General features: G+C 49.7%; 1 protein-coding gene across 1 annotated transcript in view; it reads left to right on the forward strand.

Moving 5' to 3' along the window:
• The window catches only part of cacna1ia (calcium voltage-gated channel subunit alpha1 Ia), a 184,512-nt gene that overhangs the window by 113,943 nt on the left and 48,028 nt on the right, over positions 1–22,541 (forward strand). Inside the window, exon 20 of the mRNA XM_041177622.1 lies at positions 8,682–8,808. Coding sequence (XP_041033556.1) covers positions 8,682–8,808 — 127 coding nt within the window. The remainder of the gene's footprint in view (positions 1–8,681; positions 8,809–22,541) is intronic.

The raw sequence follows: 22,541 nt of genomic DNA on the forward strand, positions 1-22,541 counted from the left end.
TGTAACTTTATTGTTTCGCTCATAAACCTTAGCTGTCCCAGAAGGATATTGAAGGAAACAACTAACCCACTGTCACGTTTCTCAGTGGCAGCAGCGGCCATTTTCTTTGTTAGTCCAGGCAGCAGGAATCCCGGGAAAATTCCGGCCGCTCCCATCGTTCCTATGCCTCTCCCCTGAGGTTTAAGGGCAGATTTCACGGTTCGGGTTGAGATTTGGGCATCGTTGTGTGGGGGTGGGGGGGGGTAGTGCGGTCCAATGCAGGTCCTGGCTCTGCACTGCATCAGGAGCGGCAACTCAACATCAGTTTCGCCTGCTTTGGCCAATTAGTGACCACAGGGTACGCTGGCCACCCAGTGAATTACAGCGCCGGCCTCACAAAGCTGGAGGGCCAATAGGAGGCCGTCCAACCTGGAAGGAGCAGCAGGTAAGGGACGGAGAGGGCCACTCCATCTTGAGGAGCTCGCTCAGCACTTTTCGGAGATTCGAGCTCAGCGAAGGCCACAGCTGCCAGATCACCATCGTGGTGGGGATACCCCCTCCCACAACCACATGGCTGCCAGTAGCCGCAGTTGTGACCAGGTGCATGGGGGCCTCAAAGCCATCCTGAAATGCAGCCGCATCCCCTTCCTTTGTTGCTGCGCCCCTGACTTTTGCTGCCCCCCCTTCTCCCTTGCTGCACCCCCCATTCTCCCTTGCTGCCCCCCCCTCCCTTGCTGCCCCCCCCTTCTCCCTTGCTGCCCCCCCTTCTCCCTTGCTGCCCCACCCTTCTCCCTTGCTGCCCCACCCTTCTCCCTTGCTGCCCCCCCTCCCTTGCTGCCCCCCCTCCCTTGCTGCCCCCCCCTTCTCCCTTGCTGCCCCCCCTCCCTTGCTGCCCCCCCTCCCTTGCTGCCCCCCCCCTTCTCCCTTGCTGCCCCCCCCTCCCTTGCTGCTCCCCCCTTCTCCCTTGCTGCCCCCCCTCCCTTGCTGCCCCCCCTCCCTTGCTGCCCCCCCTCCCTTGCTGCCCCCCCTCCCTTGCTGCCCCCCCCTTCTCCCTTGCTGCTCCCCCCCCTCCCTTGCTGCTGCCCCCTTCTCCCTTGCTGCCCCCCCTCCCTTGCTGCCCCCCCCTCCCTTGCTGCCCCCCCTCCCTTGCTGCCCCCCCTCCCTTGCTGCCCCCCCTCCCTTGCTCCCCCCCCCTTCTCCCTTGCTGCCACCCCCTTCTCCCTTGCTGCCCCCCCTCCCTTGCTGCCCCCCCCCTTCTCCCTTGCTGCCACCCCCTTCTCCCTTGCTGCCCCCCCTCCCTTGCTGCCCCCCCCCTTCTCCCTTGCTCCCCCCCCCTTCTCCCTTGCTGCCCCCCCTTCTCCCTTGCTGCCCCCCCCTTCTCCCTTGCTGCCCCCCCTCCCTTGCTGCTGCCCCCCCTCCCTTGCTCCCCCCCCTCCCTTGCTGCCCCCCCCTTCTCCCTTGCTCCCCCCCCCTTCTCCCTTGCTGCTCCCCCCTCCCTTGCTGCCCCCCCCTTCTCCCTTGCTGCCCCCCCTTCTCCCTTGCTGCCCCCCCTTCTCCCTTGCTGCCCCCCCTTCTCCCTTGCTGCCCCCCCTTCTCCCTTGCTGCTCCCCCCTCCCTTGCTGCCTCCCCCCTTCTCCCTTGCTGCCCCCCCTCCTTGCTGCCCCCCCCTTCTCCCTTGCTCCCCCCCCTTCTCCCTTGCTCCCCCCCCCCCTTCTCCCTTGCTGCCCCCCCCCTTCTCCCTTGCTCCCCCCCCTCCCTTGCTGCCCCTTCTCCCTTGCTGCCCCCCCCTTCTCCCTTGCTGCCCCCCCCTCTCCCTTGCCCCCCCTTCTCCCTTGCTGCCCCCCCCCTCCCTTGCTCCCTTGCTGCCCCCCCTCCCTTGCTCTCCCTTGCTGCCCCCCTTCTCCCTTGCTGCTTGCTCCCCCTCCCTTGCTGCTCCCCCCTCCCTGCTGCCCCCTCCCTTGCTGCTCCCCCTTCTCCCTTGCTGCCCCCCTCCCTTGCTGCCCCCCCTCCCTTGCTGCCCCCCCTCCCTTGCTGCTCCCCCCTCCCTTCTCCCTTGCTCCCCCCCCCCTTCTCCCTTGCTGCCCCCCCTCCCTTGCTGCTGCCCCCCCCCTTCTCCCTTGCTGCCCCCCCTCCCTTGCTGCCCCCCCCCCTTGCTCTCCCTTGCTGCCCCCCCCCTTCTCCCTTGCTGCCCCCCCTCCCTTGCTGCCCCTCCCTTGCTCTCCCTTGCTCCCCCCCCCCTTCTCCCTTGCTGCCCCCCCCCCCTTGCTGCCCCCCCCCCTTGCTGCCCCCCCTCCCTTGCTGCTGCCCCCCCCCTCTCCCTTGCTGCCCCCCCTCCCTTGCTCCCCCCCCCTGCTCCCCCCCCTCCCTTGCTGCCCCCTCCCTTGCTCCCCCCCCTTCTCCCTTGCTGCCCCCCCCCTCCCTTGCTGCCCCCCCTCCCTTGCTGCCCCCCCCTTCTCCCTTGCTCCCCCCCCCTTGCTCTCCCTTGCTGCCCCCCCCTTCTCCCTTGCTGCCCCCTCCCTTGCTGCCCCCCCTCCCTTGCTGCCCCCCCCTTCTCCCTTGCTGCCCCCCCCCTTGCTGCCCCCCCTCCCTTGCTGCCCCCCCCTTCTCCCTTGCTGCCCCCCCTCCCTTGCTGCCCCCCCCCTTCTCCCTTGCTGCCCCCCCTCCCTTGCGGCCCCCCCTCCCTTGCTGACCCCCCCCTTCTCCCTTGCTCCCCCCCTTCTCCCTTGCTGCCCCCCCCTTCTCCCTTGCTGCCCCCCTCCCTTGCTGCCCCCCCCTTCTCCCTTGCTGCTGCCCCCCCCTCCCTTGCTGCCCCCCCTTCTCCCTTGCTGCTCCCCCCTCCCTTGCTGCTCCCCCCCCTTCTCCCTTGCTGCCCCTTCTCCCTTGCTGCCCCCCCTCCCTTGCTGCTCCCCCCTCCCTTGCTGACCCCCCCCTTCTCCCTTGCTCCCCCCCTTCTCCCTTGCTGCACCCCCCCCTTCTCCCTTGCTGCCCCCCCCTTCTCCCTTGCTGCCCCCCTCCCTTGCTGTCCCCCCTTCTCCCTTGCTGCCCCCCCTCCCTTGCTGCCCCCCCTTCTCCCTTGCTGCCCCCCCCTTCTCCCTTGCTCCCCCCCCCTCCCTTGCTGCCCCCCCCCTCCCTTGCTCCCCCTCTGCTGCTGCCCCCCCCTTCTCCCTTGCTGCCCCCCCCCTCTCCCTTGCTGCCCCCCCCTTCTCCCTTGCTGCCCCCCCCCTCCCTTGCTGCCCCCTCCTTCTCCCTTGCTGCCCCCCCCCTCCCTTGCTGCCCCCCCCTTCTCCCTTGCTGCCCCCCCCCTCCCTTGCTGCACCCCCCCTTCTCCCTTGCTGCCCCCCCTTCTCCCGCTGTTCCCCCTCCCTTGCTGCCCCCCCTCCCTTGCTGCCCCCCCTCCCTTGCTGCACCCCCCGCCCCCACCTTGCTGCTGCAAGGAGGCTGCCTCGAGGTAGCTTTTTTTATTCATTCATGGGACGTGGGCATCGCTGGCTGGCCCAGCATTTATTGCCCATCCCTAGTTGCCCTTGAGAAGGTGGTGGTGAGCCGCCACCTTGAACCGCTGCAGTCCATGTGGTGTAGGTACACCCACCGTGCTGTTAGGGAGGGAGTTCCAGGGTTTGGACCCAGTGACAGTGAAGGAACGGCGATATATTTCCAAGTCAGGATGGTGAGTTTTTTCAATGCCTCTAGTGAATCTATCTCCCTTTAACCTTCTGTTCCCTAGAGGCCAACAATCCTGTCTTGTCCAGTCTCTCCACATGATTGAAGTCACTTATGCTTTGTGGTTTAGGAACTGCTTCGCAACCATTTGAGATCAATAAATCACACTTGCGCAGACTTAGGGAGATTCCTCGTTCTTTGGTGTCAAACTGATACTCATTAGCCTCTCCAGTTGGTACTAACCAAGTCACGTTGTTATTTTTTTTTTTGACCACACGGAAGACACGTGAGAATTCAGGTCTCCATCGCGCGGAACCCTCCCAGGTTTGTTCTAAGAGCAGTAGCGGGCGGGGAAAACGATATTTTACCTGCCGGCCACAATGGCGGCTTCTCATGCTTTATCATCCCAAACCCGCAGCATCCATTGTGCATTTCCGGGAAACACGCCATTTCTCATTCGCCCGCCACGCCATCACCTCGCCGCTTCCTCACTCCGGGCACCATATTTAAAGTGCAGCCGCGCGCACGCCTCTCAGTGCTTCCAGCCCGGGGCCGCCACACAGAAGACAGGGTGGCCCCAAAAGGCAAAAAGACTCCATGCTCCACACCCCCCAACCTCTCTTTAGTGACATGTCCTTTGAGCGTCTTTTGGACGCAGTGGAGACTCGCCATGATGTCCTCTAGCCCCAGCTCTAGCCGCAGGATGGACAGCAACAGCGCTAAGCCAACTAGGGAGATGGTGGCAGTGGTGGTCAGCGCCAATGCCCTGCAAAAGAGGACAGCCACCCAGTGCCGCAAGAGGACAAATGATCTCCTCCCTTCCGCCAGGGTAAATCATTCTTCTCATCACCCTCAACTCACTCACTCACAAACCCACCACACACCCACAGGCCACTCACTCACTGCCAGTGCAAGGAACATCACCATTCACTCTCTCACACTCACCGTCATTGTCCTCATATTGTCCATGGGACCACTCACCACCCACACAGGCCAGGCATATTTATCATTTGGCCTGGCAGGCGTCCTGCTTACACTCTCCCCATCTCTGGCACAAGCTGGCACACAAGACAGGGAGGTCGCAAACTGATAGAGGAATGCCTGAAATCCAGGTCCTCACGGACTTTGAAAACAGAGCCATCCAGCTGGCCGGCGATGACCGGGACTGGTCCGGTGCTGATGGTGTGGTCAGTGCTGCTCTACCAAGTGAGGGTCCAGCAGTGCAACATCCATCAGACAACCATGCTGTGAGTGATGTGTCCTCTTTCACAGGCCACTGCCAGGCACTAATTATCTCTCCTTGGTTCCGCAGGCACATCTGGGAAACAGCCAACGGAGTCCATGACCCAGGGCCTCCAATCAAGCCCCGAGAAGCTCAGAAGAGGAATCTGCTGAAACCTTCCCTGAAGTCCCATAACAACACTCACCCACACCCTCCACCAGCGCAGAGACACACACCTCAGTGGGACCTAGCTTTAGAATAGCCTCAGGGTCACAATCTGGTGAGCACATCGCACTGTCTGATCCACAGCAGGTGGCGACAGGGACTTCCCAGGTCTGCTGGAGGCCAGAAATCATCTGATTCTGAGTCAGATAAGGAGCCTCTGGACTCGGTCATGTCACAGTTGCTGGAGCTGCAAAGACAAGCTCGGGAACATCAGGAAGGGATGTCCACTGCACTCCTCAATTTGCAAAGCATGATGAGGAATCCATCTGCTTTCACTCTGAGGTAATAGCGCCGGCTTGCCAACGCACCAAGGTCAACACTGTTAGGATGGCGGCCACCATGGAGACCATGGTCCAGGACATCGTTCCTGCACTTCTGCATGGGCTGAACTTCATCGCCGATGCCATAGTTGGCCTCCAAATGTGTGTACGCAAGAGGGGTGCCAGGCAGCTCAAACTCACTCCGGCTACCCCTTCTCCTCAAGGGGTCAGCCTGGCGCCCTCGGGCACCCATTGGGAGGAGGATCAGCAGGTGCACACCCTGGGACCATCCATCCAGGTGACTCCGGGAGTGACCAGCACATCCGAATCCCCTCTCTCTGTGGCTTCAGCAGCTCCAGCTCCACAGGTCGAGGAGGGTGCCACTGCCATACAGCAGGACCCTGAAAACAGGCTGAGTATCTATGATATGACCCTGATCACAGAGCACAAGCGAGCTGCCCTCGGCCAGACAGTCTCAGAGACTGTGTGAAGATCTATGGAGTGTCCTCACTGCATGTTGTCATCATCCTCCTGCAATCGAGCGACTATTAGGGCCTGCACTGAGTCTCCATGACAGGAAGATTCTCACAGAGGGTGTGCGAGCTGCCATAAGCCAAACTGGAATCAAATGTTCACAGATGCGATGTGAGGATCTCCCCACTGCATGTCATCATCACCCCCCACAAATCTAGCAGCCACGAGGGCCATCAGAGCACGCCTGCCTCGTCTGGACAGTGCGAGGGCCTCGTTGCTGTCATCGTTGACTTCGAGGACCTCCTCACCCTCATCACCATCAGTGTCCTCACCTCCTCCTGAGCCAGCTCATCTCCCCATTGCAGTGCCAGGTTGTAAAGGGTGCAGCAGGCGACGACGATGTGTGACACCCTCTGTGGGCTATATTCCAGGGCTCCACCAGACCAGCCCAGGCACTGGAACCTTATCTTCAGCATCCCGATGGTCTACTCCACCAAGTTGCGAGCTGCAGCATGAGCCTCATTATAGCGTCGCTCTGCTGCAGTCTGAAGCCGCCGCACGGGTGTCATCAGTCACGTCCTCTGCGGATAACCCTTGTACCTGAGGAGTTATCCCTGCAGCTTCTGTGGACCCTGGAAGACTTCAGGGATCTGTGACCGACTGAGAATGTAAGAGTCTTGGACACTCCCTGGAGACCATGCGCAGACCTGCAGGATGTGATTGTGGTGGTAGCACACCAGCTGCACATCCAGCGAATGGAAGCCCTTGCAGTTGACCCCTTGTTGCGATGGAGATCTGAGCGCCACGGAGAGTGCAGTCAATGGCACCCTGCACCTGTGGGAAATCCGAGATCTGGGCAAATCCAAACGCTGTTGCATCCTGGCTTTCCTGGTCCCCGGCGAAATGCACAAAGCTGTATGCCCTCATGAAGATGGCATCCGTGACCTCATGGATGCATTTGTGGGTGGACATCCCACAGAGGGTCCCTGTGGAGCCCTGAAAGGAGCCACTGGTGTAGAAATTGAGCACTGTGGTCACTTTTACAGTCACGGGCAGCGGGTGCCCTCCATGTCCCAGTGGTGCCAAATCCTGCAGCAGGTGGCAGACGTGACTGACCAGTTCCCTAGACACGTACAGTCTTCAGCAACACTGGTTGTTGGTCATCTGCAGGAATGAAAGGCGGTGCCTATAGACCCTGGGTCTAGCTAGGCGCTGACTAACGATGGCTCGCTGTGGCACTTCAGCAGCATGTACAGGAGCCCCAGCCACCCCCTTCTTCCAGAGGGTGCTGCTCCTCCCTCTGCACAGTCAGACACCTCCGTCGCTCTGTTCTCCATCGTCTCCGCTCTGTGTATGCCACAAGGCACGCAGCTAGGTCACCAGGCTCCATGCTCCTGATGTACTCCTCCTGCAGGATGAAATGAGAGAAACATGTGGGTTAGTTTGGGTGTGCTAAGAACCTCTCTTGGTTAAGTCTGAAGTCCCCTTATTGCATCCCGGAGAGTGTTGGCCACCACTTGGATGGCCAGAGTTTAATGCGCTGCATGGCTGCCCAGCACCCCAACCACTTCCACCCCTCTCCACCTGACCGATTGGCAGCAGCTTTGCCCACTGGACTCCATGCTGTGCCCTCAGCTCAGGCACAGCCATTCTCCTAACCCGCACTGCAAGGCTGCGCTGTTAGCTTGAACCATGGGGGAGACTGGTCCAAACCGGGATGATGAAATTGCCAAGGGGCTGTGAGCGCCTCCACCAGTGACTGCTCCTTGGCCAGCTTTAGCGAGGAGATTGTACAATGTACCCAGTCGTCCAGCTGTTCTGCCGTCCCCTAAAACGCTCACTAGTTAGCAGCCTGTGGCCAAGGGGTGAAAGCTCTGGAGCACTTGGTGACACTTTCATGCCTCTGTGTTGCTTGAGTGGGCAGAGAAGCTAGAGCCCCGACTCCGCAACATATCAAGGTGGCTGCACCTGAACTGTCTCAGCTGCAGAGGAATGGTCACGTTATATAAAGTTTCACTAATACATGGCCGCTTCCCTCCCCCCACCCTGCACGTGCTTGTGCACCACCTTCAACCACAGGGCAGCCCTTGCCTGCCCCCCACAACATGCCTCAACCACAGGGTAGCCCATGCACGCACTCCCAAGTTGTCTCAACTGCAGGGCAGCCCTTGACCACCCCTCCATCTCGCCCGAACCTTGAAGTCCAACAGGCGACCTGGGCAAGCGCTGCACAAATGTTATTGTGCACTCACCTCCGAGTTCCCCTCAAAGTGCAGCCCACCAAGTGCACGCCTTATATATGCTGTTGTGAAACATGTCAGTGTGTTGGGTGGATGGCCCACTGTGGGTGTGGCAGATGTGACCGACTGGTTCCCTCGACATGTGCAGCCTTCAGTGTCACTGGTCCTCGGTCATCTGCAGGAATGAAAGGCGGCGTCTATAGACCCTGGGTCTCGCTAGGTGCCGGCCTGTGATGGCTCGCTGTGTCTCTTTAGGCGCGTGTGTAGGGGTGGGGGGAGATGACTCCGGTGGGCCGACCTTATAATAATATGCAGATGTATTACAATGTGGTTCCCCATATCCAATGGCGGGAAACATGACCCATCATTGATGGGCTGAGGGGACGATCGCAAACTGGTTTCACGATGTTGTGAAACCAAATCTTGGCTTTCTCACCATATCGTCCACTCATGCTGCTGAACACGCCCAACGCCAGCGGGCACAGGAAATTCTGCCCCATGTCTTCAAAGGTCAACTAAAAAGGATCATTTCCATTTGTAGAAATATGTTGAGAAGTAAGGGCGGTTATATGCTGTCTACTTTCCTTATCGTATTTTCTCACTCTCTTAATTGTACCCTAGGGTCATTAGTCGAGCACCTGGCTTGAAGCTGGTTGTTGAAACTCTTATTTCCTCCCTGAAGCCCATTGGGAACATTGTCCTCATCTGCTGTGCTTTCTTCATAATCTTCGGCATCCTTGGAGTCCAGGTGAGAAGTCGCAACTGGTTTTCTGAGCTTTGAATCTTCAATTTTACACAAGAACGTTAGGAACACGCCTAGACCATTCAGCCCCTCGAACCTGTTCCACCATTCACTTAGATCGTGGCTGATCTGTAGCTCAGCTCCATTTTCCCGCTTTTGCTCCTTAACCCCCGATACCCTTACCCAACAAAAATCTACTGATTTCAGCCCTGAAAGCTCCAATACCCCTTTATGGGAGAGAGAATTCCAGATTCTCACTGCCTTTTGGTGGAAAAATGCTTCCTGATATCCCTCCCAAGTGGTCAAGCTCTGATTTTAAGATTATGCTCCCCTTTGTTCTTGATTCCTTCATCAGAGGGAATATTGTATCTCCAGCTACATGATTGAATCATCTTAATGTTTCCAACCTTCTAAACTCAGAGGAGTGCAAGCCAAGGAAAGAAAGCTTGCTTCACTTCCCCCTCAAAGGTTCTAATTCTCACAGCCTCCAATCCCTCACCACAGGTGTTTGTTCCTTGTGGGAAAGGTCTAGATTTTCACATCATCCTTTTAGAGAAATCAGGTTGATGCTGGCAATGAAGTGGAACCAACCAGCAGCCTGGGTGGGATTCTTCTCAGGTCCTAGAGGGTGTTACAGGGTAACACAATCCAGCTCCAATCTGGTGTCCACACCCTCAAATTTTCCAGGATTGAACGTGAAACTTGATTGGAGTGTAAAAGAGCAAAATCCAAATTGTAAATAAATTGTAATACAGCACAGGATCTTTACATTCACCATCACTATTTATTCTTGGGATGTGAGCTTTGCTGCCAAGGCCAGCATTTATTGCCCATCCCTAATTGCCTTTGAGCAGGTAATGGTGAACTGCCTACAACTGAGTGTTGTGCTAGGCCATTTCAGAGGGCAGTGAAGTGTTAACCATTTTGGGGTGGATCTGGAGTCACATGTAGGCCAGACCAGGTAAGGAGGGAAGGATGTGATCCTGAATGAAGTTAGTGAACCAGATGGATTTTTACAGCAACCCCGTAGGCTAGTTTTATTCCAGATTTATTAATTAATTGAATTTAAATTTTTCTAGCTGCTATGGTGGGATTTGAACTTATGTCACTAGAACATATAATCAGGGCCTCTGGATTACTGGTCCAATGACATTACTGCTTCGCTGAACTACCAAGTCAAATTCACTGCAACCAAGGGAAATATCCTCCCTTTGAAGCGTGGGCTGTAAGCCTGAAGCGGGCTCTTGACCCCACCAACCTACCCATGCTTATTACTGCTATAAACAAAAGAGTGGAACTTAGAGAGAGATCTTGGTTGACTGTGTCCTTCACCTTGAAGAGTGTGGCAGTATCGAAGGCTGCTAAGAATATTGGCATTCCCCTTAATGTGATAACATATGTATTCAATATCTGTGTCGTTAGGTCCACAAATGGGAATTGATTTGCACTTGTATGGTCTTTTAGTTTAAGATCAATGAGTTAGGAAAAGCTGCTAATTATATTTACAGCCCCAGCTATATTTTTTTACACTTGGAACAGAATGACATGATCTCTCCATTGACCATCTGCACAGATTTACGACCAACATTATGTCTTTTCAGTTTATTGGAATCTCTACTTGAATGGCTAAGTTCCAGCAATGAGGTAGAGAGGGAAAGCTACTTTGACAAAAGATTTGATTGATGCAAAACTGAGGAGGACGAACCATTGGGATGAGATAAAAATGATTCTGATGCACGGAGTTTACAAAAGCATTGATCATGTTGTCACAAAATCCCAAATATTTCAACAGAGATGTGATGAATTAGTTTCCTACTGAATTATTTGAGGAATGCCAAAACGATTGAATTCTCAATCTACGGCATTAGATCTTCTCTTGACTTAGAGAGTGGATTTACTTTTAAGCATTACTGCACACATCAAGGATGCCTGAGCTCCCAAGGAGTATAATAACATCTACAGAACTCATATACACAGAGTAGAATTATCACATCCTGCTACATTGAAGAAAAGGCATTATTATATCCCCTACCTCTGTAACTATTGGGTTTAGGTTCTAATGTACTCACAAGATGTCAGTGCGACATATTAATTTGTTAATCAAAGTCCGTGCGGATTCAGTTAGGCAAAGCCTTAACAGACAGTCAACAAGAGTGTCTCAGACTCTTCTAACTTACTCTGTTCTAATATGAGCAATAATTATAGTTGACTACGTCTGGAGCACTCAGCTGGCCTTGAATAAGCCTCATGTTCTCCTGAAGTAATAGACACCAAGACCTCTTTATAGTCAGTTCATCGCCCACGCACAGTCACATCTGTGACTTTTACAATTCCCTCAAGTCATGAGGTTTTTTCTTGTTACCCTCAGAACGTTGTGTTTAACTTCATTGGCCCCCTTACGTCTCTTCGGTAAAAGAGTAAGTTGTTGAGCGAGCAATACAGCACTCATCCTCATCAATACCCTAAGATAAAGCAAAACACTGCAGATGCTGGAAATCTAGAGCAAAAACAAAAATACCTGGAAAAACTCAGCAGGCCTGACAACATCGGCGGAGAGGAATACAGTTAACGTTTCGAGTCCGAATGACTCTTCACCAGAACTATGGAAAAATAGAAAAGAGGTGAAATATAAGCTGGTTTAAGGGGGGGTGGTGGGACAGGTAGAGCTGGATAGAGGGCCAGTGATAGGTGGAGATAACCAAAAAGTTGTCATAGACAAAAGGACAAAGAGGTGTTGATGGTGGTGATATTAGCTAAGAAATGTGCTAATGGGGACATTAAGGATGGAAAACAGGACAAGCAAGGGACAGATAGCCCTAGTTGGGGTGGGGTTGGGGGGAAGCAAAATAGGCTAAAAGGTAGAGATAAAACAATGGATGGAAATACATTTAAAAATAATGGAAATATGTGGGAAAAGAAAAATATCTATCAATTATTGGAAAAAAGGGGGATCGGAAAGGGGGTGGGGATGGAGGAGAGAGTGCATGATCTAAAATTGCTGAACTCAATATCCAGTCCGGAAGGCTGTAAAGTGCCTAGTTGGAAGATGAGGTGCTGTTCCTCCAGTTTGCGTTGAGCTTCACTGGAACAATGCAGCTGCAGAAGGTGCAACACCTGCCCCTTTACATCCCCCCTCCTCACTGTCCAAGGGCCCAAACACTCCTTTCAAGTGAAGCAGCATTTCACTTGCACTTCCGTCAATTTAGTCTACTGCATTCGTTGCTCCCTATGTGGTTCCCAAACGCAGACTGGGTGACCGCTTTGCAGAACACCTTTGTTCTGTCCGCAAGCATTACCCAGACCTCCCTGTCACTTGCCATTTCAACACACCACCCTGCTCTCATGCCCACATGTCCGTCCTTGGCCTGCTGCATTGTTCCAGTGAAGCTCAATGCAAACTGGAGGAACAGCACCTCATCTTCCGACTAGGCTGTTTACAGCCTTCTGGACTGAATATTGAGTTCAACAACTTTAGATCATGGACTCTCTCCTCCATCCCCACCCCCTTTCCGATTCCCCTTTTTCCCAATAATTTATATAGATTTTTCTTTTCCCAACTAGTTCCATTATTTTTAAATGTATTTCCATCCATAGTTTTATCTCTACCTTTTAGCCTATTTCGATCCCCCTCACCCCACCCCCAATAAGGCTATCTGTACCTTGCTCATCCTGCTTTCTACACTTAATTAGCACATTTCTTAGGTAATATCACCACCTTCAACACCTCTTTGTCCTTTTGTCTATGACATCTTTTGGCAATCTCTACCTATCACTGGCCCTCTATCCAGTTCCACCTGTCCCACCCACCACCCACCTGCCCCCCCCCCCACCCCCCCTTAAACCAGCTTATATTTCACCTCTTTTCTATTTGTCCTTAGTTCTAATGAAGAGTCATTCGGACTCGAAACGTTAACTGCTCCTCTCCGCAGATGCTGTCAGACCTGCTGAGTTTTTCCAGGTATTTTTGCTTTTGCTCATCAATATCCTGTTGTGTTGTCTAGAATTATTATCCTTTTAGACATAACACATGTGTCTTGGCCGAAATACTTTCCTGCACAGCTGGTAAACATCTGCCTCCTCTGTGCTTTGTTCCAGAAGTTGCTCTGCCTTCATTTCATAGAAATAACATGACAGACTCAAATGTAAATTCTCTCAAACCTAACATTGCACCAGATTCCATTGCAATGTGCTCATTATATCTCTGCTGCCTCGTACCTTTGAGAATAAGGACCCTACATTGCAATGGAATAAAAAAGCACAGCCACAGCAATTTGCATTTGTATAGCACCTTTCACAGAATGAAACGTCTCGAGGAGCTTCACAGGTGAGTTATTAAGCAAAATTTGACACCCGTGGCTGAATTTTCTGGCCCCACCACAGCAGGGACGGGACCGGAAAATGTAGCCAGCCATTTAAATGTCTGTTGCCGGCTGTAGGGGCTGAAAATTCCTGCCCAAGTCATGTGGTGGCCAAAAATGTGGTCAAAAAGCAGAAATTATCTGTGGTTAAATATTGGGAAGATAGAAGTGATTGACCTCGATGCACCATGACAAACTGTTCACCAACTTCATCCGTCTCCCTGGCAACTCTCTGAGCTGAACCAGACTCTTTACAACCTTGATATCCTATATGACCCCTGAGATGAGCTTCTGACCATCTGTGCCTCACTAAGACTGCCTATTTCTACTTTGCCTGACTCCATCTCTGCCTCAGCTCATCTGCTTCTCAAACCCTCATCCATGTCCCTGTTACCTCTCGATTTGACCTATTTCAGCACATTCCTGGCCGGCCTCTCAGGTTCTACCATAAACTTGAGGCTGTCCGAAATTCTGCTGCCTGTATCCAAACTCATACAGCCGCTTCTATGCTTCTTCCTGATCTTGTTTTTTTAAAATTCTGATCCTTGTTTTCAGATCCTTTCACGGCCTTTGCCTTCATTACCTCTGTAATCTCTTCCAGGCCCACAATGGCCTGAAATCTCTGCGCTCCTCCAATTCCAGCCTCTTGAGCATCTCTGATTTTAAACACTCCACCATTGGCGGCCGTGCCTTCAGCTGCCTGGGCCCTAACCTCCGGAAGTCTCTTCCTAGACCTTTCTGTCTCTCTACCTCCCTTCCCTCCTTTAAGATGCTCCTTAAAAGCGACCATTAATAGGATTAGGACTTGGGAGCAGGAGGAGGCCATTTGGCCCTTCGAGCCTGCTCCACCATCTAATAAGATCATGGCTGATCTGGTTGTGGTTTCAACTCCATTTTCCTTGCCCCGCGCATAACCCTTGACTCCTTTGTCAATTAAAATCTTTCTAACTCGACCTTAAATAAATTCAATGTCCCAGCCCTCACTACTTTCTGAGGAAGAGGATTCCACACACCAATGACCCTCTGACAGGAAAAATTTCTCCTCATCTCCACTTTGGAAGGGATACCCCCCTAGTCCAAGTCTCCTCCACAAGAGGAAACATCCTCCTGGTATCCACCCTATCAAATCCCCTCACGATCTTATATATTTTAATAAGATTAGTTAGTATGCAGGTGCAGCAAGTAATTAGCAAAGCTAATAGAATGTTAGTGTTTATTGTGAGGGGAATTGAATACAAGAGTAAAGAGATTATGCTTCATTTATACAGGACATTGGTGAGACCACATCTGGAGTGCTTTGTACAGTACTGGTCTCCTTATTTAAGAAAAAATGTAAATGCATTGGAAGCCGTTCAGAGAAGGTTTACTAGATTAATACCTGGAATGGGCAATTTGTCTTATGAGGAAAGGTTGAACAGGCTGGGCTTGTATCCGTTGGAGTTTGGAAGAGTAAGAGGCGACTCGATTGAAACATATAAGATCCTGAGGGGTCTTGACAGGGTGGATGTGGAGATGATGTTTCCTCTTGTGGGAGAATCTAGAACTAGGGGTCACTGTTTAAAGATAAGAGGCCACCTATTTAAGACAGATGAGGAAAAATCTTTTCTCTCAGAGGGTTGTGAGACTTTGGAACTGTCTTCCTCAAAAGGTAGTTGAGGCAGAGTATTTGATTATCTTTAAGACAGAGGTAGATAGATTCTTGATAAGCAAGGGGATGAAAGGTTGTTGGGGGTAGATGAGAATGTGGAGTTGGAGTTAAAATTAGACCAGCCATGTGGTGGATCAGGCTCGAGGGGTCAAGTGGCCTACACCTGCCCCTAATTCATATGTTCGTATGATCACCTCTCATTCTTCTAAACTCCCTAGATATAGGCCTAACCCAACTGTTCAGCATTTCTTCATAAGATAAGCCCTTCATCTCAGGACTGAGTGACACGTCTATCATATTTTCAGGTCAGTAATATCACCAAACGGTGCTGAGTTTTGGCCCCATGCTCTTTGATAAACCCTGGTCATACTTTGGAACTGCTTCAAAGTTGCCTTTCCTTTTCTAATGGAAGATGGCTGCCATTGTCATGCAAAATCCCAAACTTCAAGAGAACGGAAAGGAAGATTTGCATTTCCTTACACAGTCTTGATGTCTCAAAGCGCTCCACAAAGTACTTTTGAAGTGTAGCCACTGTTGCAGTTTGGAAACACGGCAAGCAATTTGTGCACAGCAAGACCCCACAAACAGCAATGTGATAATGTCCAGCTAATCTACTTTGGTGATTTTTTAAAAATTCATTCATGGGATGTGGGTTTCGCTATCCCTAGTTGCCCTTGAGAAGGAGGTGGTGAGCTGCCTTCTTGAACTGCTGCAGTCCATGTGGTGTAGGTACACCCGCGACAGTGAAGGAATGCCGATATATTTCCAAGTCAGGATGGTGAGTGGAAGCATATCGCTGTTCCTACATTGTCGCTGATATGGGTTGAGAGATAAATTTTGACCAGGATATCAGGGAGAACCACCCTGCTCCTCTTCGAAATAGTGGCCAAGGGATCTTTCACCTTCACTCAAGAGGGCAGATGGGGCCTCAGTTTCTGACTGATGGCATCTCTGACAGTGTAGCGCTCCCGCAGTACTGCACCGGATTGTGTCAGCCTAGATTCCGTGCTCAGGCCTCTGGAGTGAGAACTTGAACCCAAAACCTTCCAACTCAGAGGTGAGAGTGCTACCCTCCAGCATGTTGAAGGAGGTTAGTGATGAAGCTACCTGTGTTTCTCCAAAATTATTTATACCATAGAACTGGAGGGTGTTGAATGTTACAACCATGTTGAAACAGGAGGAAAGAATGAGCTGGGTACCTATAGATCGGCTAGTCTCACATTGTCTGTTGCCGAATTGCTGGAGAGAATCACAAGAGATAACATAAGTCAAAACTTCGAAAGGTATGAACTAATCAGGGACAGTCAGCACGGATTTGTAAAGGGCAGTTCATGCTTGACAAATTTCAGTTGAATTCTCCAAGGAAATCAGTAAGCCAATAGACAAAGGGAAGGCAGTGGTATATTTGGATTTGCAGAAAGAATTTGATAAGGTGCCAGTGACTAAACCAACAAGGATTTTTTTTTTTCTCCATGGTTTATCATTTCATTCCTTTCTCTTGGGGGGTCATGTTTCATCTGGCAGGAAAGTAAATGCCCCTGGCAGCTTCAACAGGCTGCGGAGAATATCCATCACCGGCTGATATGACGAAGCATTAGTATGCACCTGCAGCTCATTCCTGTGATACAAAGGGTGGTTAAATACGCAGACGACTGTTAAATACCAGTCCATAGCTCTGTTCTTCTGAAACAGCATTCCTGATAGCTGTGTGGGCAAGTGATCATTTTCTACAATCACATACTGATCGAAGTATACTGGCACGGTTCAATGGATTTAACCAGAAGGCATCTAGTGAGTCAGCTCAGTCCGTGTGGTTGACATCCTGGGGATTTCCTTTTAAATAATAGGTTTGATTGACAGACATAACCAAGGGGAAGTTGTGAAGCCAGTCAGTGAGAGAGGCAGGGCCTCGAATCATGTACATTTCTTCGACAGAAAGCTCTATGCTGAATTTAGGTTTCTCTCAGTCCACATGTAGTCAGGCTGAAGCATAGCAGAGACAGAACTAGTCAAAGCACTAAGTGGTAACATACAGCCATGTAAGGTGTATAAATGAATCACATTTCAAGCACGTTCCCATTGCAGCAGAGAGGGTTAAAGAGGATCTGATATTATCGTCCAAAATTCTGAAAAAAGTTTGATAGAATAAACAAAGAGAAACTGTTTCCTATAGCAATGAGGATCGGTAACCAGAGATATTGTGAAAGGATTAGAAGTGAGCTGTTGTGATTTAGAACGTGCTGCCTGAAAGGACGATGGATGCATTCAGTAGCGACTTTCAAAATGAAATTGTACAAATTATTGGAAAGAAAAATCTTTCAGGGCAATGGGGAAAGAGCAGAGGGGAGTGAGGCTAATTGGATAGCTCTTTTAGAGAGTCAGCACAGACACTGGCTGACTACCCTCCTGTGGTGTAAGGCTGTACAATTCTGAAAGGGTAAATAGTGACAGGAAAGATATGCATGGATGCAATTAAGGGGAAGCTGGATAAACACACTAAGGAGAAAGGAATAGAAGGTTATACTGACAGGGCGAGATGAAGAGCGCTGGGAGGCTGCTCGTGTGGAGAACTACGACTGACATGGATTAGTTGGGCTGAATGGCCTGTTTCTATGCTGTATATTCTATTTGATAAGGTGCCAGTGACTAAACCAACAAGGATTCGTGGCCCTGCCTCTCTCACTGACTGGCTTCACAACTTCCCCTTGGATATGTCTGTCAATCAAACCTATTATTTAAAAAAAATCCCCAGGATATCAACCACACGGACTGGTGTTCAGAGCGATAACAAAATGCAGAAACTCAGAATGAAATTAGAAGCAAAAAGGGAGGTGTTAAAGAATGCTTTCACACAATGAGTTATTAAAAGGTGGGCTTCATCAACACCAGAGACTAGTGAAGCAAAATTAGTCACAATTAATAGAGAATTCTTTAAACTCGCAAAGAAGATGAATTTGAAAGATTCAGGATAGAACAGACAAGTAAAAATGGAGAATTCCAGCACACACAGTGAGAGCAATGGGTCACATGTCCTCTTTATGTGTTAGCCTTTCCAGGATTTGAGATCCCCTTAATGTAGAACTGCGAGTAGCTAACTTTGGTGGAGCTTTTTTTCACTCGTTCATGGGATGTAGTCCAGTGTTTATTGCCCATCCCTAGTTACCCTTGAGAAGGTGGTGGTGAGCTGCCTTCTTGAACCGCTGCAGCCCTTGTGGTGCAGGTACACCTACAGTGCTGTCATGGGATATACTCAGTTTTAATTCATTCCGGTAATATTCTGACATGCATTACTGTCATATCCATAAGCAAAACACCTGCGAAAATGTAATGAGTACAGAATATTCTCCTTGTAAAGTGGATTCAACAGGACAAGTGTATCTCTCCTTGGTTTCCGATAATGAGATCTCTGTGATTTCTCTTCATTGCCCCTTTCATGGGTGGCCACATTGAGCCCACCGTTCACCCTGGCCTGATAAACTATCGACTGATGCAGTTTGCTCACTACTTCCCTTGTGTATCTGATGTAACCTCCTACAACCTTCATCATTTCTTATTTGTCTCCCAGATTTGCAGCCCACCGACAGCAGAACGTATAATGAGGTCCATAACTATATTTAAAACAAATGCGTTGAGTTACAAGTCAATCCCTGACAACAGAGGGGGTTTGTGTCCTACTCTTCTGCCATCTCATAACGTCCCTATTCAAACCAAAGGGTCAGGAATGAAAGATCCTGGATCTAAGGGTGTGATATAATCAAGTGGGCCATTTAGCCCCACTTCTCGTTATTTAACAACATCCCATGGAACTGCCAATTCCTGCAGCCTTTAAGTTATTGAGGAAATCTAAAAAGCAATGCAGGAAACATAAAGAGAGCAAAAGGAGATGTTACAAATCCAGATATGTCAATGCTTTCCAAAATATCAAGTTCCCACCAAGTTTTAAACAAAAAAAAAGGTCAAAGATTGAAATTGTTGTTTAAGTGGTGGGAAGGAGCTCTGCTAAATCCACCAGGCATTAAATGACTGCATGTTAAGGGGAAGAAAGCCTAGCATTAATGCAGTGCCTTATCATATCCTCAGGATGTCTCGAAGCACTTGGCAGCCAAAGAGTCTCTGTGTTTTTAAAACGCAGTCTCTGTTTTAAGGCAAACACAGCAAGGGTTCCACAAGCAGAAAATGAGGGGAATAAATAGTTCATCTGTTGTTGGTGTTGCTGATTGAGGATTACATCAATTTATGGCCCATATTTCATCTCAACCTCCACATCTACAATGACACCAGATTAACGCGATTAACAGTGAAATTGCATAATCAGGTTACGAATTACTCTGGAAAGGCAAAGTATTCCAAAAATTTGAACATGTTAAGCAAGCTGTTTCATGGCTGCTGCTGTGCAGTGGCTACTCAAGTGGTGTTTTCCCTAACAGGACAATGACATCAGTCCAGAAAGATGTTCTTCCTATCACACCATTGAACAATGTCATGTATGAATGTCAGTGCCTGTGAATGTCAGTGCCTGTATGATGTCCCGGTGATTGGCTGGTCAAATCAAACAGCATATCCCTTCGGTTATTCGTAATGGGTGGACTACAGACCATAAGATAAAAGCAAAAAACTGGAAATCCGAAACAAAAATAAAAATACCTGGTGTACTCAACCAGCCCGTGCTTGCAAAACCCAAAATCAAACATCCGCTGTTAGATATGATTCCACAATTGGGCAGCACTTGCTGAACAATCCTGATTGTGCTAATAGCCACACTAATAAGAAATTCAGGATAATCACAGTCAAACACATAATGTGGCTCATTTATATGAAAGCAAAATACTGCAGAAATCTGAAATAAAAAGCAAAATGCTTGAAAAACTAAACAGGTCTGGCAACATCTGCGGGATGAGGTTTCCTAAAGCAAATAAGCATTAAATAAAAACTTTATTTTGGAATTAAAAACATGTCCCATCTCATGTTACTGAGTCACGTGAAGGGGACATGTTTTATTAAATTTTTTGCTGTCCTTATTCATTTTTTAAAAAAGAGCTTCAATCTCCGTGAGGCAGCTCTGTGCCCCAGGGAGATTGAAGCACTCTTTCTCACGCATGCATGAACTGCACACTAGGCCCGGCTCTCCCTCCTCCCCCCCACCCCACTCCCCCGCCTGCACAGGTGGCGCTCAGCGCTACCGCTCGCGATCCACGCAGGGCCGCGTGAAATTGCGGAGCAGAGCCGATGGTGGGTGGTGGTCAGCTGCCTGACCTCCCCCATCGAGCACCCCTGCCAAGGGCAAAATCCTGCCCCATAGGCCCAAAGTCAGCTACAGAACAGCAAAATGCTGCAGATGCTGGAAATCTGAAATAAAAGCAGGAAAGGCTGGAAATACTCAGCAGATCGGGCAGCACTGGTGGGGAGAGAAACAGGAGTTAACGTTTCAGGTTTGCGACCTTTCATCAGAACTGATGAACCTGAAACGTTAACTCTGTTTCTCTCTTCACAGATGCTGCCAGACCTGCTGAGATTCTCCAGCATTTTCTGTTTTTAGTCTGAAGTCGTCCTGTTCCTCCCAAGCAAGTTCCACTCACCACACATCATGTCTCAAATTACACACAGACTGTGCCCCAAATTGTTGTTTTCCGAAATAAATCGATCTCATTTGCATTTGTATGTAGTAATACAAATTTACCTCTAACAGCCAAGACCAAGTGGGTTCAGTGTTAATTCTTGGATATTATAATTCCAATAAAAGTTCCTTCAGTTTTCAGAAAGTTTGATGTAAGTGAGTTTGGATGAGCAACATAAATAGCGTTATGAAATATCAATGAAGTGCCATAACAGAGGGAAGTCACTCTGGAGGGTTACTAATGCACTGACTTGTTCAGTGTTAAAAGCATCCGCCTGAATTCTCCAGCTCTAACTAAAATCTATACTTAAAATAATGATCTCCTAACATGTCCTCGGCATGTTCCTAAGTGCTTTGGATCCAACAAATTACTTTTGAAGTGCAGTTACTATCGGAATGCAGGGAACGCTAGCCTGTTTTCACAAAGGCACACAGCTGCAACCATCTTCACCACATGGACTGAAGCAGTTCACCACCACCTTCTAAAGGGCAATTAGGAATGGGCAATAAATGTTCTTCAAAAGCCTGCCTTGCCACCAATGCTCACACGCTAAGAATGGATTTTGCAAAATTCAAAACGCAACAAAGATTGCTTAAGGAAGGCTTTCTGATATTTAAGGCAAAGGTTTACATGATTTCTAACTGCCTATCTGCAGATGCAGTACAAAACCAGAGTGAACAATATACGTCTTATGCTTGTTCTATAGCTCGACAAAATGACTGATCTTCACCAACAGTAGATCAACAAGTGAAAGCTGCAGGAAGGCAGCTCTTCAGTGAAGAGGTAGAACTCCTGATTGACTGGCATAACTTGAGGTGATCAATAAAAGATTGTCAACTAGAAACCCAATAGGGAATTCAGGAGAAACTTATTCACTCAGAGAGCGGTGAGAATGTGGAACTCATTACCACAGGGGATGCTTGAGGTGAATATTATAGATGTATTTAAGGAGAAGCTAGCTAACCATGTAAGGCAGAAGGTAATAAGAGGGTTATTCTGATAGAGCTAGTTGAGAAAGGATGAGGCTCGAGTGGAGTATAAATATTGGCGTAGGCTTGTGGGGCTGAATGACCTGTGTCTGGTCTGTAACTGAAATTCATATCTAGCCAGAAATTATTCATTTCCATAGTTAATGGAACTAGAAAGCTTGCAGTTAGCTTGTCTATGCTAACAAACAAAATGACCAGCTTTGGAGGCAACAAGAGAGCCCATTAAAAGGCAGGTAGGAGCAATATAAACATGGAGCAGGTGGACGCTCAATGGAAATATTCACCAAGGATGGATGGGATCAACACCGTCAAAGGTAATGGATGAGGAACGAGATGGGATTCGGCTTATCGAAGATGACAAAAGCAGATTGCCTCCCAGCAAATGGAGGTTGTTGTAACAAGAAAGCAAGTCACCATGTGGTTATCAGGTAATGGCAGGAACTGAATGATGTGGTGATGCCTAGCTTGTCACTAGTCACAGCTCCTACGGATTCAGATACACACTTGCGGACAACGCCCGGTTTGCTGAGGAATCAAATCTCGAGCTGACTCACCGGGAGAGTGAAAAAAAATCCAAGCTTTAGTTTTAACCAGATCTAATTATCCAATTGCACAGTTTAAATTCAAGACACTTCTGTTTATTATTAATGCCTCGGAAGATGTTTTCTTGCACTCCTTTTAACATATTCGTGATACTGTTTTCAAGGTCTTCACTATTTAGTAAGTAATTGTCTTAATTACCAATTCCCCAGAGCATTTCAGAGTTTGTTATCTGTTGTCACTGATGGACCACACTACATATTAAATTGACAGGAAGGGATTTTACAGTCAGTTTAGACTTGTCCATGCACCCATGTGATGTGAGTTGGAGAATCATTTTAGAGCCTTGACCATTTTTCTGTTTAATTGAGTGAGTTCCTGTTGTCAGGCATCTCTCCCTAACATTAACGATGAATCTCTCATGGCAGGAGATTAACACAGATCTCCCAGAGACTCCAGGATAATTCTGGGCAAGTTGTCAACCCTAACACGGGAGAGTCACAGAAAGACCTCGAGATTTACCCTCGAGGTGTGTGAATGGATCAAGAGAAAAAAAACAACCAAATTTAATTGTGATTTCACATCAGCT

Source organism: Carcharodon carcharias, chromosome 31, assembly GCF_017639515.1.
Source record: "Carcharodon carcharias isolate sCarCar2 chromosome 31, sCarCar2.pri, whole genome shotgun sequence".
Classification (NCBI taxonomy): Eukaryota; Metazoa; Chordata; class Chondrichthyes; order Lamniformes; family Lamnidae; genus Carcharodon; species Carcharodon carcharias.